General features: G+C 35.6%; 2 protein-coding genes across 4 annotated transcripts in view; one reads left to right on the top strand and one right to left on the bottom strand.

The window, feature by feature from the left end:
* The window catches only part of LOC311292401 (uncharacterized protein), a 379,414-nt gene that overhangs the window by 23,895 nt on the left and 336,346 nt on the right, over positions 1 to 19,173 (top strand). The window lies entirely within an intron of this gene.
* The window catches only part of LOC311292111 (uncharacterized protein), a 50,855-nt gene continuing 31,925 nt past the window's right edge, over positions 244 to 19,173 (bottom strand). Inside the window, exons 1-2 of one of the 3 annotated variants that reach the window (XM_084411624.1) lie at positions 14,368 to 14,503; positions 244 to 3,837 (exon numbers count right to left, since the gene is read on the bottom strand). In XM_084411624.1, the coding sequence (XP_084267750.1) occupies positions 2,357 to 3,832 (1,476 nt within the window). In that variant the 5' untranslated portion in view covers positions 3,833 to 3,837; positions 14,368 to 14,503 and the 3' untranslated portion in view covers positions 244 to 2,356. Of the gene's footprint in view, positions 3,838 to 11,326; positions 12,472 to 14,367; positions 14,504 to 19,173 lie in introns of those variants that run through there. The other 2 variants (XM_084411625.1, XM_084411623.1) reach the window with 2 other exon arrangements.

Here is a 19,173-nt window from a genome sequence, read left to right as displayed (position 1 = left end):
TTACAGTGAATAAGAACCTAATTAATATGCAAATGATTCAGAATTATTATTTAACACTTTATCAACTATTCATCCACGATAAATTGAGATTAGGATATTTGATCAATTCTGGACAGAATATTATCCCATGGCCTATGGTAATAATATCATAAAATTATGATCACTGAATACAAGCAAGGTAACAAAATCTACAGTTTAAGGCAGTAACTTGTAAGCACACAGCACAAACACTTGTATATATGTAAAATCAAGCAAGACTTTATTGAAGTAATACACACAAACTAATCAAACGAAAAACACACAAACATTCATTCAGAAAATTGATGTTAATGGAGGATGAATGAGTCCCAGATGTCAAGCGTTAGACACGATGACTTTGACCGCAACCTGACAGAGTCAATATACTAGCAATTCAAGCTTTGTTCGTTTACTTACTAAATTGCTAAAAGACATTTCTTGAAACCATCATTAATTTTCTTAAAACCTTAAACACAAAACCAAATTTTCAAACCACATTCAGAGAACCTCTTACTCTTCTGGCAAAATCAAGCAATTGCCTAAACTATTTTATCTGTGCTCAAAATCAAACATTTCAGATCATACACACATCAGTCAATATTATAAACACTACAGATCATTCATTAGACACTACATCTACATGGAGAACAGAATCCAGAGCATGCAGTTACAGAAAAAAAGTATATTGTAACAAAGTAAACTAATTTGCAATTATGTAAAAAAGTATAGTAATGACAACTTAAGCACCTTTTACACAGAGATTACGGAAAATAAACGGATAATGTGTCCTCTCTGTCAATTTTACAGCAATTTCCCAGGATCAACACGCTGTGTTAAAGGGGCCTTACATTAGTAATGTGAAAACATTGTATAGGCTACTGTATGCACTGCAAGTATAGTATTGAATTTCTGTGTATTCAGCACTTGCATGCTGTGAAAATACAGTGACCCAACTGCAAAAGCCAAAAAGGTTACAGAAAAAGCTCTAAATAGAGTTGTGCAACTGCAAATCAATGTCAGTGAGTGATTGATTCTGCTTCAGCATCAAGTCTTCATGTTGGTCCGTCCTGAAAAGTTTGTCCACATCACAGACACTGTCATCTCTGCAGGCAAAGAGGAAAACCCTAGAGCAGGTCCAGCCCTTACAACATTCAATTTTGAGACCGTTGTTTGTTAAAAACCATGAGTGGGTTCATTTCAGTTTCAGTTGGTTTTAGGAGAAGAGATCTCTGGAATGTACAGCTAGAGAGAGGAGGTGTCCGGGAGGAAGTGAGATGTCACTGGTTAAAGTCAGTGGTGATTTCTCGCCATGGGATTGTCTTCGCAAACCTTCTTTTCCTGATAAGAATGTGGGGATTTATGCATTGGGTCAACCCAGGGTTTATTGGGCATTTGGTCTTACGTTTGGGGAACAAAGAGAACATTTCGTTAAATTGTGAAAATTGTGTCATGTATCTTGCGTAAATGTAAAAATTGAAGAAGACATAATCTGGAAGCATATCTGTCAGCGGACAGAAGGAAACAACACCGGTAATACAATTCACAGAAAGGTTTATTGACAGGTGATAGATCGACTAGAAACAACAGGTGAGTGTTCTGAATGAAGACCATTTGAATAAACTTTATTCAAATGCTGGCTAGTAATTGTCTCTTTGTATTGCAGGTGCTGAGATCACGACGGCTGAAGATGATCGGATGATCTGAAGAGAAGGGCAAAGGATAATGGAGGATTAAAAAGGTGAGCAGTCTCAAACTTGAGATGAACAGGTAAGGAGCTGGGTAAGTTGACCAGTATTGAACAGCAAGACCAGATGATTGTGAAGTGAGACGTGACTGTTTGATGGTCTTCTCTGTGAAGCGGGTGTCAGAAACATAAAGTTGCACTATATTTCTGCTTTTCCATGAGCGCTGTAGCTACCCCACTTGAATGATGGTACTTGATGTTTACAAGCGCCACCTACTGTCAAGAGAGTGAATAAGCATTTACTGCTGTTTTTTTGCATTGGTCTGAACAGACAAATCTCATGTGAAAATCAGATTGAATTTTTATTCCAATCATTTGTGTGGGTGTGAACAGTTAATCAATTACAGTTAAAAAATAATGAATAGGAGTGGGCGATCTGCCCAAGAAATCATATCATGATCTTATAAGACAAAAAGTGGTTTCTCCACTGCATGGATCTTCATGCGTTTCTCTAGGTAGTGTTTAATAGAGAAACTCTTTCCTCACTGATCACACATATGTGGCTTCTCTCTGCTGTGAGAGAGAATCTGATCATTTCATATTTTTTTTCAGACAAAACGGCTGATTAAATCTCTTTTCACAGTATGAACACTTTTAAGTTTTTTCTCTAGTGTGGATCCTCTCATGTCTTTTCAGATGTGATGAATGACTGAATCTCTTGTCACAGTGTGAACACTTGTAAGGTTTTTCTCCAGTGTGAATTCTCTGGTGCAGTTTTAAATGGCTCGCTGAAATAAAAATCTTCTTACACTCAAAGCACATGTACTCTCTCACACCAGTATGAATTTTCTGATGTGTTTGTAAACTTTGCAGCCATGAGAAACTCTTTCCACATTCAGAACATGAATGTCGCTTCTCCTTCGTATGAACTGTCAGGTGGTTCTTCAGGGCTGATGACACAATAAATGTTTTGCCGCAATGATCACATGTGAAAGGCTTCTCTCCGGTGTGGATCTTCATGTGAGCGTTAAGATTTTGTCTGTGAGTGAATCTCTTTTCACACTGATCACACATGAACGGCTTCTCTCCAGTATGAACTCTCATGTGAAGCTCAAGCCATGATTTTTGTGCGAAACTACTCCCACACTGATCACATGTGAACGGTCTCTCTCCAGTGTGAATTCTCATGTGAAGCTTAAGATTTTGTTTGTTTGAGAATCTTTTTTCACACTGATCACACATGAAAGCCTTTTCTCCAGTGTGGATTCTCATGTGACTCTTAAGGTATCCTGAATCCCTGAAACTCTTCGCACATTTATCGCATGTGAACGGCTTCTCTCCGGTGTGGATCATCATGTGACTCTTAAGGTTTGTTGATTCCGTGAAACTCTTCCCACATTGATCACATGTGAACGGCTTCTCTCCAGTGTGGATTTTCATGTGTCTTTTAAGTTTATCAGAATTCATGAAGCTCTTCTCACACTGATCACATGTGAACGGTCTCTCTCCAGTGTGAACTCTCAGGTGATGATCAAGACTGCGTTTGTTTGAGAATCTCTTTTCACACTGATCACACATAAACGGCTTTTCTCCAGTGTGAATCATCATGTGACTCCTAAGGTGTGATGAATTCGTGAATCTCTTCACACATTTATCGCATGCATACGGCTTCTCTCCAGTGTGGATCCTCATGTGAACCTTAAGGTGTATTTTTTGTGTGAAACTCTTTCCACATTTATCGCAGGTGAACGGCTTCTCTCTGGTGTGGATCCTCATGTGTTCATTAAGATGTAATTTTAGTTTGAAGCTTGTCCCACATTGATCACATTCATGCGGCTTCTCTTCGGTGTGGGTTTTCATGTGTATTTTAAGATTCGGTATTTGTGTGAAACTCTTTCCACACTGATCACATGAGAACGGCTTCTCTCCGGTATGAACTCTCATGTGAACATCAAGATGTTTGGTTGAGATACTCTTTCCACACTGAGTGCAGGTTGTAGATTTCTTGGCTCTTCTTTTCTTTAAAAATGTCTTTTTAGTCTTTGAGCGACTCAGAGGTTTTTCTCCAGGTTTGACATGATGTTCCTCCTCCACTTCACTCAGTTCTTCACTCTCCTCGTTCACTTCCATCAGGTCTGACATGAAGAGAAAAAAAAGATTCATTTAATTTTCAGTAAATCAACATAATTCAAATAGAGAAATATGAAGTGACAGGACATAAAAGTGACCTCTGATGTAATAGAGAACTGCTATAAAATACTACAATAATTTTGATCAAATGAGTATCTTTCCATGAATGAGGTACATTGATCTTGATTTGGAATTTAACAACTAATCAACTAAACTTTATTTTTCTTGCAGAATTAACATTAATGCTTTCGAAAACTAAATGTATCCAACTCAGGACAAAGTGTGTCTGAATCATGTCTGAATATGACAAAGGGGAAATTAAACTAGACAGATGTCTAAATATATAATCCCATGACTTTGAGTAACAAGCTGAAATAATCAAGAAATCCAGATTTACAGGGGTGCTTCTCAATCCTCACTTCCTTTCCTTGTGTCTCAGCTCCACTTACTGTAGGATGTGAGGGAACGCTGCAAGGAAAGAAAATGAGGACGAACGAATCGGATGAAAGCTTTTTTTAAACATTGGAATACTTGATCGCTCGAGCGTCATTTCACAGCGTCATCAGCAGCCTATACCTAACAGGCTATTGTTGTCGTCTCTATTTTAAACTTTTGATTCTATTTTTTTTGTTCTAAAAGTTTTTAGTTAAAGGTGAACTAAGTAACTTTTTTACCTTAACCAAACTGCTTTGGAGTCATTAGAATAGTTATATGACTTTTTTTCTGGTTGAATGGTGGTCGTCTCGCACCCCCCAAGCCGCCTGTGAGTCTATTCCTAATATCTATTCCTGAAGCTGTTGGGGGGAGCTCTATAGAGAAACCTGCCAGTGAAAAGCGAGAATACAACGAAGAAATTCCCGAAACTGCATAGCTTTAAAAGTGTTCAGTGACACTATATGCATTTTATACATTTCAGTGTGTTTCATTTCACAATGTTCAGTGACATTGTGCAATGCAAATATTTTTGCTTATAAATTGAAATGGAAGTTTTTATTTTTCTGAGTTTTCTATATAATGCGATACACATACCAGAATACCGCAGGTGGTACACAGCAAGTTGTATTTTCAGCTCTATTATTATTATTTTTTTAATTATTAAAAAAAGAAAAGAAAAGTATCGTAATATATCATGATATATCGTATTGCGATATGTATCGAATTGTGAGGCCCTTGCCTATGCCCTTACCCAGCCCTATGAAAGTGCTCTATTGAAAGATAAGCTAATACTGCAATCTCAGTGTGACATTAAAACAACAATAATACAAAAACAATAATGACACAGAGAGAGCCAGTGCAAATCCAGCGGCAGGTCAACGCCACTTGGCAGCTGTCAGAGAAGACCGTGACACCTGACACAAACTCTGGCAGCTGTCACAATCTCTGGTGTCACGGGAGTTTGACACTGTTTCTGCTGTTTGCTAAGTAAAAACTTTGTCTTGTCTTTGTCTTTATTAATTGTACTTTGACCATACTTTATTATTTACTGGAGGAACAGGGCTCCAGACTAACTTTTCCACTGGTTGCACTGGTGCTACCAACTTTCTCAGTTGGTCGCACCAGCATATGATTTGGTCGCACCTTTTTTTTTTGCTACATGTCATGGGATTAATCAATGCATGCTGATGAATAGTGGTCTTAATCTGCATACCCTAGTTTTGCACTGATGTAAAAAGACTGACTGTGACACAAGACCTCATGTTATCAAAATGTTTTAATCTTTTAACTCTCAAAAAAACTATAAAAAAAACATATGTACAATGTATGTTCTTTAATGTTTGATTATAATTTTACTGTCTTCACATAGGGATGGGAATTGATAAGATTTTATCAATAATAATGCCACTGACGATTCTGATTATCGATCCGATTCTTTAACGATTCTCGTATCGATTCTTGATAGCACTGTGTGGAAAAATGTAGTCATGCTTTTCAAAAAAACAAGTGGTTTTATTTATTTTAAAGCTTAAGCTTGAGTAAGCAAACTGTACTTTTTATGTAATTTATGTAATAAATAGAACCTTATTGCAGGCACGGCGCCAGGATTCCAGTTTTGGATGGGCCAGACCAATTGTGGGTGGGCCTTAAATTAAAAACTTTATCCAATCACTGTTTAACCTAAAAAAAAAAAAGGACTAATATACTGTTATATTATATGTGCGTATACATAATATAGATTTTAATAGCTTGATGCTCTTTAACTTTTATTTTGTTGCATTGTAAAATAGTTTTGGTGCATAGGACGAACCTCTCCGCGATCGGGAGCAACAGTTCTCACTACAAACATCGAGACAATCACACAAACAAACACAAAATCGCTCAGGTCTGGATGAACTCAACATATTCTCCTCATGCTCGCTGCTGCTGCACTAAATGTTTATTTCAGTAGGAAGACGCCAGATCATAGACATAATAAATACATAGACGCCCTATTGGCCGCTTTGGAACGTTGCTGCGATACGTCAATGCGTCCGCCATTTTGCGGAGGGCAAGACTGCGCTGTAATCAAATGCAAATACACAGGTGAGCTGCGGTTTTTCTGGATAAAAAAACAAAAAAAAAATTACATTTATCAACCGATTTCAGTGGTTTGTATGTGGTGTACAAAAAAGTTCCATCTCTAGTTATTTTAAAATCTCGATAGTTAGACTTATAAATTAGTATTTTTTTTAATATGGCCAAAGCTCAGGCTTGTCATGTATTTGGCTTTTTATTATTGGATAAGAATTGTGAACACCCCCATACTGAGATATAATTTAATTTTCACATTAAATTAAATAAAGTGGTCTTATTGTGGAAAAAGCATATTCTGTCTTTGCCCCGATTTTAGCAATAACAAAGATAACTGATGGATCCTTTATGGTAATAGGCGTACATATGATATGGTACAACTACAGTGCAATGCAAATAGTAAATATAAGATAAAGTAAGAAGTAGGCTAATAGTAAATAGTTTAGTCAATAAAATAAACAAACAGTATACAGCAAATAAAATAGTAATAAGTATAATTATATAATATAATAAGTACTATATATAATTAATAACAATAATATATTGATAATAGCATTAAGTTTATGTATAATACTATAATAATAGCAATATAATATGAAATATCAATTAGACAATAAAAAATAATAAGTTAAATAGTTACTATGAATAGTAATTTAACAGCATAACTATAATAGATTGATAATCGCAAGTGGTATATTATTATAATAACAATACTAAATCATGTAAATTTATATATTTTAAAATATTCTTACATAGGCTATATAAAATAAAATGACGCAACCCTGTCTCTTTTAGTTAAATTTCAGTTTTTAAAAGGAAGAAGCTATACAAGTCAAGAAATAAAATAAACGATTCAGTCAAACATACAGCAGGCTACACCGTTAAAGTTAAATAGCCTAATATAGGGTGAATACTGGCAAAGTGGGACAATGGGTAAAGTGGGACAGTTAAGCTTCTTAATTTCTATCTTTACATGTAAATGATTCCATTACTAAAAATCAACACTGAGCTCATCATAAGCAAGTAGGCTATGTTATAAAAAAAAAAAACCATCACTTCCGGGGGTGTGGCACACCATATTCAACAACCTTACAATGAACCGTGATGGTAAAGTAAAATGACATAGCATTATGAGGTGAATAATGTTAAGATTATAAAAATTAAAACACTCATGGATCATTTGTAATTGTTATATATTTTGTTATAATGTAATGGTGATTCAGAATTTGTAAAAATCACATTCATATGAATCTTTTTTTGTTGTTTTTTATGTGATTTTGACACTGTCCCAGTTTGCCAATAGCGTATTGTTAAACTGGGACAGGGTATTCCTGGCAAACTGGGACAGCCATTTAAGTCATTCTAATAGGGGAATTGAGTTCCCTTTTTGTATGCCCCTCTTAAATTTACTAAAACTAGTTATAAATTTAGTTATCTCAACAAAGATTTTAAACTGATTTTAAAAAATAATGCCAATTCCAAAAAAAAAAAAAACTTTTCAACAAAAAGAAATTAAACTTAGCCTGTGTGGAATTAAATTAGCCTATAAGAAGAAATGTTTATAAAGATTTCTATTTTTTAAATGTATATAAAATAAACGAAACCCAATACAAAATATTGTAGGGAGGTAGGGAGGGAGGGAGGGAGGGGTGGACATAATCTGCTGTACCTGCACCCCTCCTTAAAAAAAAGTGATTTTTATTATTTTTGTTGTTTATTGTTATTGTGTATTTAATTCATTGGGCCTACATTTGAATAACAATCTAATGTGTTTGAAGTGTCCCAGTTTGCCAATAAAGGTGTCCCAGTTTGCCAGTAGCGCCTGGAAAAATGTGGTTTGGGGTCCATGTGTGTTTGAGGAAGAGTCATCTATCCTGTGTTTAATGTTTATTTATTTATTCTTTATAGTAGAGTAGAGCACTTAAGCTATTTAGAATAGTATCATATGAGGGGCTAAGACATTTGGATCATAATAAAACATTATGCAGAAGGTTAAATTATCAGAAAGTGTCCCTAGTAATCACCCTATAAAGGTATGAAACTTCACTTTGCCCTCAGCCAAAACAATTTCCCAAGGAACAAATTATAGAAATAGGCATATTTCTCAATTCTCGTTATGAGAGGTATGGGAAAGTAGCCCTCCGCAGTATGGCGGCGCCGTTGACGTACGATCCAGCATTTATTTGGGCCCATGTATGAGACAGATGAAATTCTCCAATACTCTCCCTCTCTCTCTCTCTCCCTCTCTCCTCTCTCTCTCTCTCTCTCTCTCTCTCTCTCTCTCTCTCTCTCTCTCTCTCTCTCTCTCTCTCTCTCTCTCTCTCTACCAGTTTAGAAGACATTTCACTCTCTTATGAATTAACTGTAGTAAAACAAACTTTCTTTTTGCATAAATGTGCCTGTAGGCTATATTCATATTAAAAATGAAAAATGCTGTTATATTAATATAATTGTGTAGGCCTATATAGGCTATGTATTAAATGTAATGTAGTAGGCTAATGTTTTTGTTAAGAAGTTATGGCAGTCTATTTATTTATTTTTGCATTTATATTTATACTAAATATTTGGGCTACTGTTTTTGATAACACATACAATAGGTTTATAGAAAATCGATTGATTTTTTTTAAACGCTTGTAAGTATGAACCAGAATATCAAGATATTTTATTATTTGGCATATGATGGTCTGAAGTAAAAAAGCACCACCATGTTATATGTATAATAAATATTTGAGTATAACAAACAAAAATCCCTTCTATTATTTTATCCCTTGAGGTAGCCCCCGCACACAAAAAGGTTGGAGACCCCTGGTATATAACTATGGCCGGATGATGGGCCTATTTGGGAGAAAGTCCAGGGCTGTTTTTTAGTCCCGGTCCGTCCCTGCCTACAACAATTCTGACTTTAGAACACATAATTGCAAGTTTATATCTCGCAATTCTGACAACTTTTCACAGAATTGTGAGATATAAACTCACAATTGTGAGATATAAAGTCCAATTCTAAGGAAAAAAGTCAGAATTTCAAGTGTGTTTCTCGCAATTGCGAGTTTATATCTCATAATTCTGACTTTATAGCACGCAATTGCGACTTTATATCACGCAATTGTGAGAGAAAAAAAGTCAGAATTACCTTTTTTATTTTTCACTCTGTGGCGGAGACAAGCTTCCATAGGGAACCCCATACAGGTTTTTTTTTTTTTTTTTTTTTTTTACAAAACATCTGTTGATATTACGATTGGAATTTTACAGATGTAAATTCAGTCAGAGTCTACTGTTGGATAATAGCCTATTTGTTCTTTAGTGTAAAATGGAAATTCATGGTAATGTTATATTATAAATGTAAGCAATAAAACAATATGGTGTAACAAAGTTTTAGAAATGCAGGAGACAAATCTCTCTGCGTTAACCAAAACATTTTAATAAAAATAAAAGTAGGCTATAACAGTAGACACTTTTTGTTCAGGATTTGAGCCCGTGTCAAGGAAACTGTTGTCCAACGGTGAGCGCTCTACCACTCAATGCTGAAAGACACTCAGAAGTTTAGAAAGTAAGTAAGTAAAAAAAGTTTCCTTTTCCTGCAGTGTCCACGCACACAAGAGAGAATCGCTCTTCACTCGTCTTATTCCGCAATAGTAAAAATAATCAGCTTCATTGCACCTGACTGAGAGATATGATGGTCTTGTGTTGTGGTGTATTTTTTGTTTAGTTTAGTGCAAGGGGATAAATCCTGATCAGTGATCGCGCTGCCGTCTGTTGTCGTCTCTATTTTAAACTTTGATTCTATTTTTCTGTTCTAAAAGTTTGTTCTATTCTGTTTAAAATAACTTTTACATAGGCTATGCAATTTTTGCTTTCATTAACTTTAACCAATTCTGTAATATTTGAAAAAGTTTGATTCTTTTTCTTTTCTAAAAGTTTGTTCTATTATTATTATTTTTTTTTTACATAACAGTCTCATTCTTTCAAAATAATAAAACGTTTTTTTAACACCTTGTGCTGTGGTCTTAAATAGCACGGAGGAGCCAATAGCCTTTTGTTTATATCACAGCTCGGCCAGAGCCGTTGAGCTCAGTAGAAATGCAGTTTCCTCCAACTCACAGGCACCACGTTGGAGACCATTGCTATACTATAACTTAAATATTCAAATATAATGTAAGCAAATGTAAAAGTGCAGTATAGGTAGCCTAAGCCTTATAAAACTAACTTTCTGTCAGTGACTCTTCTACCTCAGTTGTTGTTTTTTTACACATAGCATAAGTGATCGTTATTAGTGCCCCTGTTCATATTGCTTTATTAGACTTTTTCTTGTTCTTTTCCCGAACGCACAGATTGTCAGTCCGTCCCTGGTTGTAGGATGTCTGTGGAGTTTAATATTGAGTTGAAAATTGTGTGCGCCAAAAGAACATGAGTGTGAAGTTTGTACTATTTCGTTTTGCTTGGAAAAAGCGAAGTAAATCATCTCATCATCTGATCAAGCAAAAGCATCTGATTCTGTTCTTCAATCATTGAAATATTGAATATTTAGTTGATAATCTTTTACCACAGAAATACATGTAGCCTAAATAATTTAATTCCTCTATTATCAACACTAAAGTTTTTTTTTTTTTTTTTTTTTTTGTCAGCCTCAGACACTCCTCTCCTCTCGGATAGCCTGAACCAGCGTTTTTTTATTTGGCAATAGGAACAGGCTACAAATTGGAAATGTCACAAGAATAAGAATACGATTCTGTAGGTTATTCCTCTTTTTGTGTCACACAGGAAATAAATGCTTAAATCGAGGGCAAACCTGTTTTAAATAAAACTACCCACTCTGCACTCTTTGCAGATTTCTCTTTTCTAAAGACAAACAAACAAATAAGGAGCACTTTTTTTTAATTTTTATTTTGTTTATCCTTTTTTAGGTTCGTTTCACGGTGGAGTATTTAAAATAGTTACCAACCAGTAGCAGTGACCGCACAAAACCAAATATAAGCAAAGACTGCTTACCTTTATTTTGGCCGGCCTTTTTTTTGGTTCTTCAAAGTCTGGTTCAGGTCTCAAAAGAAATCTTTCAGAGTCGAAGTTTCAGGTCTCAGAAGAATAAACTTTATTGAGCAGCTCAACAAAGTGAGATGCCAGCTGTTCATCTGATCTTACAATGGTCTGCACTCAAGTCTTATATCTTTTATCGTTTGGTGTCCAATTAGCGTTCATATAGTTATCTTTTTCTTTTTGCCCCTCCTCGTCACTTCTCCACGATTAGAAACACCTGCATCGATGTCTTATTCTTATTGGTGGCAAGTCCTTGCGCATGCGCTTTTTAAAAAATGACTTCATATATGGGTTTTAGGTACTTTTCCTGTCTTGTCTTCTCACTACCTTTGACCTAGTTTTTGTCTTCACATACTCTTTTGAGCTGTTTTCTCTGTCTTCCCACAGTTTTGTCTTCCCAAACTCTCAGGCCTAGTTTTCTCTAACATTACAGCATTTATTTGGACCCGTGTATAAGACAGATGAAATTCCAGTGTGCTTCATTTCATAATATTTTGTAATTCCTTTAGGAATCTCCCAGTTAATTATTACTTCATCTCATCAAGACTTAGGTATGGGATAACTATTTTACCCATTCTGTATTGTTATACTGTATTCTTACTATAATGCCCTAACTTTGAGCCTTTTATCAGACCCTTAAGTTTTATTGTAATTATTTTTCCATACTTTTACATTACATCTTCCAGCACATTAAACAGTCTAAACTGTATTATCATCTGACCAGTACTGTATAATCTCTGTTGTTCAATTTCTCTACATTTGTAATTGCTTCAACTTTATTTCAGTTCTTAAGTTCTCTGAAAATGTTAGCCTTAAACATTCATCTTTATATTTGTTACTTTCATTGAAGTTATTTTCACATTTCCAATTTCCTAGCCATATACCGTTTCATCTCTCCAGCTTTTCAAGTTCGATTTTGACTTGATTTCTTAATATCTTACTACTACACATTATATATAATTTCCTATTGCATCTTTAGCACACTCATTATGATTGTCATCTAGAGTTATAACTTTAGTCATCTAAAGTAATGCTATCTTTAAAAACGTATTTTTTCCTTACTGAACACTTTTTACTGTCTTAAGGTTACTTCCGCTTTTATTGGTTTCACTATACCATTTTAATATTATAAATTAGATCTCCTAATTAGATTTCTTAATCTCTGCAAAGTTTCATTTAGCGTATACTTTTCTATACTCCTCTCCATTGTTACTAAAATGTATTTTATTCAAATTTATATATTATAGTTATCTTTTTCTTTTTGCCCCTCCTCGTCACTTCTCCACGATTAGAAACACCTGCATCGATGTCTTATTCTTATTGGTGGCAAGTCCTTGCGCATGCGCTTTTTAAAAAATGACTTCATATATGGTTTTTAGGTACTTTTCCTGTCTTGTCTTCTCACAACCTTTGACCTAGTTTTTGTCTTCACATACTCTTTTGAGCTGTTTTCTCTGTCTTCCCACAGTTTTGTCTTCCCATACTCGAAGGCCTAGTTTTCTCTAACATTACAGCATTTATTTGGGCCCATGTATAAGACAGATAAAATTCTCCAATAAGCCCTGCTTTTGTTCAGTGACATTGTGCAATGCAAATATTTTTGCTTATAAATTGAAATGGAAGTTTTTATTTTTCTGCTGAGTTTAAAATATAATGCGATACACATACCAGAATACCGCAGGTGGAACACAGCAAGTTGTCTTTTCAGCTCTATTATTTTTAACATTTTTTTTAACATTTTTGCAATATATTGCAATATCATATCACAATTATTTACTGGAGGAACCCCTTCTTGTGAGACACCAGGACTGCAGCTGACTGGTGTAGCTAGAAAAACTGGGATGGAAAAATACCATTTCCCCACTGTCCTTTCAATGGAAAACGAGAACAAATTGCATTTGTTTCTAACAGAAGTGATTTTGCCTGAGGTCAGCAAAACTAAATTAAATTATTAAATTAAGAATTTCATTTACAGCAAAGATTAACAATGTTAATATAAATTAATAAATAAAAATGTTCTGTGTGTGTGTGTGTGTGTGTGTGTGTATAAATACTGTCTATCGGCAGCTGGGCGCTCCTTTAGTGTGTGTATGGGAAAATGCTTAGGCCTAATGCTTACACAGTTGAGCTCATTGGGTTCATATTCTGGTCTAATCTGCTTGCTGGTATATAGTATGCATCATCAAAGTGAAACAGTGTAGATTTTACTGAGCAAACAGCAGAAACGGCGACAAACTCCCGTGTCAGCTGCCGGAGAAGACCTGACACCTGGGGCACAAACTCTGACAGCTGACACGGGTTCCCTGCTGCGTAAATACCTACAACACCATCATATATAGCCTACATATGAATCTAAATATACTTCTAGTTTCTAATAACTGCATTCATTGTAATAAAGTAATGCAAATAGACATGCTGCACAGTTTTGTAGTACAGAAACTGACAATGATCATAAAACCGTTAAAAATTAAGAGCAGCACAAAGCAATAACTTAATGTTTCCCGTGTCAAACTGTATATTTATATTAACATTTATGTATAGATTTAAAATGTCTCATTATAGGCTAGTATTCAACAGTATATTTTACAGACAGTATTTTTTAACAATGTAAAGTAACAAACAAATTTGATCTGCCAAATATGTGAAAAGAGTATAAATAAAACGGCAGCAGCAACACTTGATATCGAGTCCCATTCCCCTCACAGATCTCAAACTTTGACATTCAGTAACAGTTCTCACTCCAAACATCGAGACAATCACACAAAAGCACACAAAATCGCTCAGGTCTGAATGAACTCAACATATTCTCCTCATGCCTCAGATTTGCTGAAGATCTTCCACAGGCTGTTAAGGAGATCAGAGCTAAACTAGATTAAAACGTTCGTTGAGACTAGCTTTAAGTTGGCTTGGGATGCTCGCTGCTGCCGCACTAAATGTTTATATCAGTGAGAAGACGACAGAACAGTGTGTGATGGTTGTGTAAATATGAGAAATACCGTCAACTGCTCTCCTCGCCTCAGAAGACTCTTCTTCTTCTTCTTCTTCTTCTTATTTTTCTTCTTCTTCTTCTTCTTCTTCTACTACTGTATGTTTTGTATCAGAGACTCGTTTTACTCCTCAGAGCTTTCAGGACTCGCGCTTCTGACGCTGTATTGCACTGGGAGGAACGACAGGGGAACATATGGCAAGCCATTATAGTATGGCAAGCCGTTTTAGCATCTACAGCTATGTTTTGACTATCCATAAATATATTTTGGATAGTCATAATTATTGTTTTACTAGTCAGAATAATATTTAAAGATATCTGCAATTATAATTGCAGTATCATTAACATAGCAATGATAGTTTGTATTATTTATATTATTTCAGAGGTTGTTTGTATAAATGATAAACAGAAGAGGCCCAAGGATTGAGCCTTGAGGCACCCCTTTAGAAATATTTAGGGAGGCAGAAGTAAGGCCATCTACTTGCACACATAATTATATTTAGCTATAGTATTTGTTATATTTGTAATTGCTACACAATTAATATCAGAAAATCTACAATTAAAACTAGAAAAAGTCTGATATTTAAAAAAAATTGCATTTGATCTGTGTCGTGTGAAGTTTCTCAGTCCTGATATGTGTTTATTTAATGTTTTCCAGCTGGAACTGCAAAAAAATACCAATTATTGAAGATTATTAGTAACAGATTGACTAAACAAATCACTGAACAAGCTCTGGTAATGTTTTTTTTTTTTTTTCTGGTGTTTTTGCTTCATGTGCTTCTTGTGTTCTGTAAACACTGAAAATAGTTTTATAATATATATTGTTTTATGGTGCTTAATCTAACCCCCTATGGTTCTTGATTAAAGACACATTCTACCTTGTTTTGATTTTTCTCAGGTTAGGTAAGTCGAATCCGTTCTGAACAATAAGTATTTAAATTTCCATACTCACAATTTAAACAGAAGACTTCTCCGTGGTTAGTTCAGCTCATTTTTCAATAAAGCAGAAACTATGGCAGGCTGATTCTTTTTATATAAAAAATAAGTCGTTTTTATTAAATTTAGGTTAACTAGTTCACATACAAAATACTAATATATAAAATCAAATCGAATCAAATCAAAAACAAGCATTATAAACTTTTGACTGCAGGAGGCCCATGGCAAGAGACTTCTAACACCGTAGAGGCGGACTGGTGGTCCCGTTGAATCCACGTCTACCTTTGACATTCCTAACAATACTTTTTATAGTCCACACACCCTCCGCACAGATTCAGTTCTTTACAGACACAGTCTGTCCAATCAGAAGTCTTGAACTGTCCTCAGTTCTGGAAACCCCCTTACAAACTTCATATATAAAGCTCTTTCCTTTGTTCTCCTTTGCTTGCTGGCTCTGGATCCTCTGCCTTTCTCCTGCTCCTCACGCTTCTCATCAAACGGGTAATGCTTGCATTTTTCTTCTTTCTCTGGCACAGCTCTTTCTAATACATTTTCAGTTTCTCTCTACTCTGCTATAATAAATGCTTACAACAATCAGTGTGGTATATTTTTCTATATAAACCATTTTCTCAATAAATGTTTTTACGAACAACAGTTGTGGTGTCTTTAAAAAAAGACCCGATGCAATTTGCATGATTTCTCTCAGTCCCTCGTCTTCCACAGTGCTAACTGGGCGGCAGTTTCTAGCTATCCATTTAGCTAAAGCATCGGTTAATTTTTCAGTTACAGGTTTGGTCAATGGCCTGCCACGATTACTGTAGCACTCTAGTAATGTGGATTGGCGAGGCCCTCCTGTAGCCTCGCTAGTTACGTTGGTAGACGTGGTAGATTAAATGGTAGATTAAAGACGAATTGCTTCTAGAATATTTGAATTCAGCTTTGCAAATCGTACACACCATCTTTGTTTTGTCAAACAGGCCATCAGGAAACTTTTTAAATGTAAACATTCCTCCTAAAACTCCATCCTTGTCCATCTCCATCATGACAGGGTGACTTAGTTCGGCACACTCACAATAGCAGCCGCAACAGGAAGTCATGGAAACAAGGCAAAAAAAAAGAAGAAAAGAAAGTGCTGTGTCAATTGCGTTATTTTTTTTTAACGCATTAAACATCTACAATTAATCGCAAAGATTAACCCGTTAATTCCCCCATCCCTAATATATATATTTTTACGATGGTTTGTATTTATTTATGAAATATTATCTAGGCTCATTTATTTATATTTGCAAAACACAATGCTTATGTGTTACTCGCTCAAATTGACCTTTGTACTTGCACATTGCTTTCTGTTTGTTTGTGAGTGAGTTGAGTTTTCCTTTGCAAAGCAGATCAAGTTAGTTTGCAAAATGCTGGATTTGTTTGTTTAATTATGGCACAATATTAACTCCATAATTTTGTGGCCGGTGCTACAGGCCCGAGGCTTTTAGCCCGGCACGGCCCATTTAAAGCCCTGGGTCGCGCTGGCCCGACCGTGGAAACGCGGCTAATGACACATCTGTACCATTTGCTTCAAAGGACAAATGCTTCCACTATTTATTTACTAGTGTGTTCTAACATGTAACTATGTCATGTTTGGTCTCATCTGACAGTATATAAACTGAAAAGAATGGTGGTGAACTTAATAGAGATATTAAAGTACCCTAATGTACAATCTAGGTACTATTGCTTAAACATTCATTGAGGAGAATATGTTAATGTCTCCCCCTCTTGATCTCCAACAAGCGTGCCGCACAAGCCCTGAAAAGTGAAGCCAAAGCATCTCGATCGCCTCCCGGTGACTGGTCCTTGTATAGGTCATAAACCCCGCCTCCCCATGTTATTTAAAGGGGTCATATAATGGTACATGCACTTTTACAAGTTGATTGTACTGAAATGTGTGTTGGCAGTGCCTGTACACAACCATCATAAAATGGTAAAAATCCATCCAGTGTTTTTTTTTTTTTAAATCTTCTTATATGTGTCCTCCCATCTCAAATCAAGCTGTACGATTTTGTGACATCACAAGATCGACGCCCCTCCCACAATGGTTGATAGACAGCAGCGTTTCAACACAGACCCGCCCTCGTGAGCGAGCTGTCAATCATAGCACGCACCAACGTTCATTGTTGATAGCTGGAGGAGCACTGTCTATGAGCAGAATGGCGTCTAAGCGATTGTGGTGTTCTGTTCTTGGGTGTAATAACGAACACAGCAGTCATTTTGATGTTCCTAAATCCGAACCGCTGAAGACGCAGTGGCTGAGTTTGTTTTCGAAGGGAATATTCCCCACGATCAACGTCAATGCTGTCATGTTTGCGCGAATCATTTCACCAGACTGCTTTACAAACGAGGGTCACTATAAAGCTGGTTTTGCTAAGAAGCTGCTCCTGAAAAAAGGATCGGTACCAACTATTCGTGTTCCTGCTGCACCTCCAGAAGAAGAAGTGAGTGTAACGTTTTATTAACCTTATATTAATATATATATATTAATCTTTGCAAATCGCTTGCTGCAAGCTTCATGATGAATGCAGCTATTTTTACACTCAGGGTACATTACGGCATGTTTTCTATATATGACGTTCTCAATATAATTCATAATCCCACGTTTATAATGAACGACGCGTTATGGTTATTGTGTTACAAACGGTGTGCGCACAGAACAGAGGGGCGGGGTGAGCAAAGCTCATTATCATTTAAAGACACATGCATTTAAACGGCGTGCTGAAAACAGCTGTTTCTACAAACTTTTAATTTAGACCCCTAAAGAATCATATTAGCTTGTACAAAAATGACATTATATGACCCCTTTAATGGCATGTGATGTGAGACCAACTAATTCAATTGCACTTCAAATATATTTTTTCCAAAGATGGTTTGTGTCATTTACTGTAGTTTTTACCACGCTGATGTAAATTCAAGTGTTTGTTTTTAAAATAAGTTTGTTTTTAGTTAGTTATTTGATGCTATAAAAAATGGTGGTGTGACGTCATGATTGACAGCTGTGATTGACAGGTTTTCTGAGCAAAGTAGTCACTGAAGTACCAACAGATTTTTTCGGGATCTTCTGAGGACTGAGGAGATTGGAGCTTTAAATTTAATATATAAATTTCTATATTAATTATTTCACACCGAGAGTGAGGGCGGGGCCTTGATTTCGCCGCTTTACTTCCTGCTCACTACTGCTCAGGTCTGGTCCCGAGATCGCTACTGTGCAGATGTCAGCGCCATATCGGGACACTGGCGGCTTCACTTTTTTTTTTCTAGCGGAAACTCTGGCTGGAATATGTTTTATGTGACATGAACTCTGTTGGTGATGCACTCTAAAAACTTTTCATATTATTTACTTTTTTTGGTGAAACATTTTTACACTTAGAATATTGATAATTTTTTTAAGCAGTGAAATCAATTACATACACTGTATTAACTGAGTAAATGTAAGTAAAACAAATTAAATTTATCTGAGTAACTGCATTTGGTACATTAACAAATAAACTTGAGTAGAAATAATTGGGGGGGGGGGGCATTTAAAAACAAATATTTATGAGTAATATTAACTGTTCTGGAGACTGAAGAAAGAGTTCATACAGTGCGCGCTCACTCAACCATTGTCAGAGGGTGGGGGAGGGGTGCATTGTTTTAATTGAATAAACTTAATCAATGTATTATGCGTGTTAAATATTAATAATATTGATTTTATTTAAGTAATATTTGTGGTTCTTGAAACAGATCAGTTCAATTATCCATTCTCAAATATTGTGATGGAAATTTCACAAATATAGTCAAATACTAAATTATTTTAGTGAAAAACTTCAAACTTAAATATAACTCTAAATTTCAGACA

Source organism: Rutilus rutilus, assembly GCF_951802725.1.
Source record: "Rutilus rutilus genome assembly, chromosome: 1".
Lineage (NCBI taxonomy): Eukaryota > Metazoa > Chordata > Actinopteri > Cypriniformes > Leuciscidae > Rutilus > Rutilus rutilus.
The sequence above is the reverse complement of the archived record's forward strand: the minus strand, read 5'-3'. Positions and strand labels throughout refer to the sequence as shown.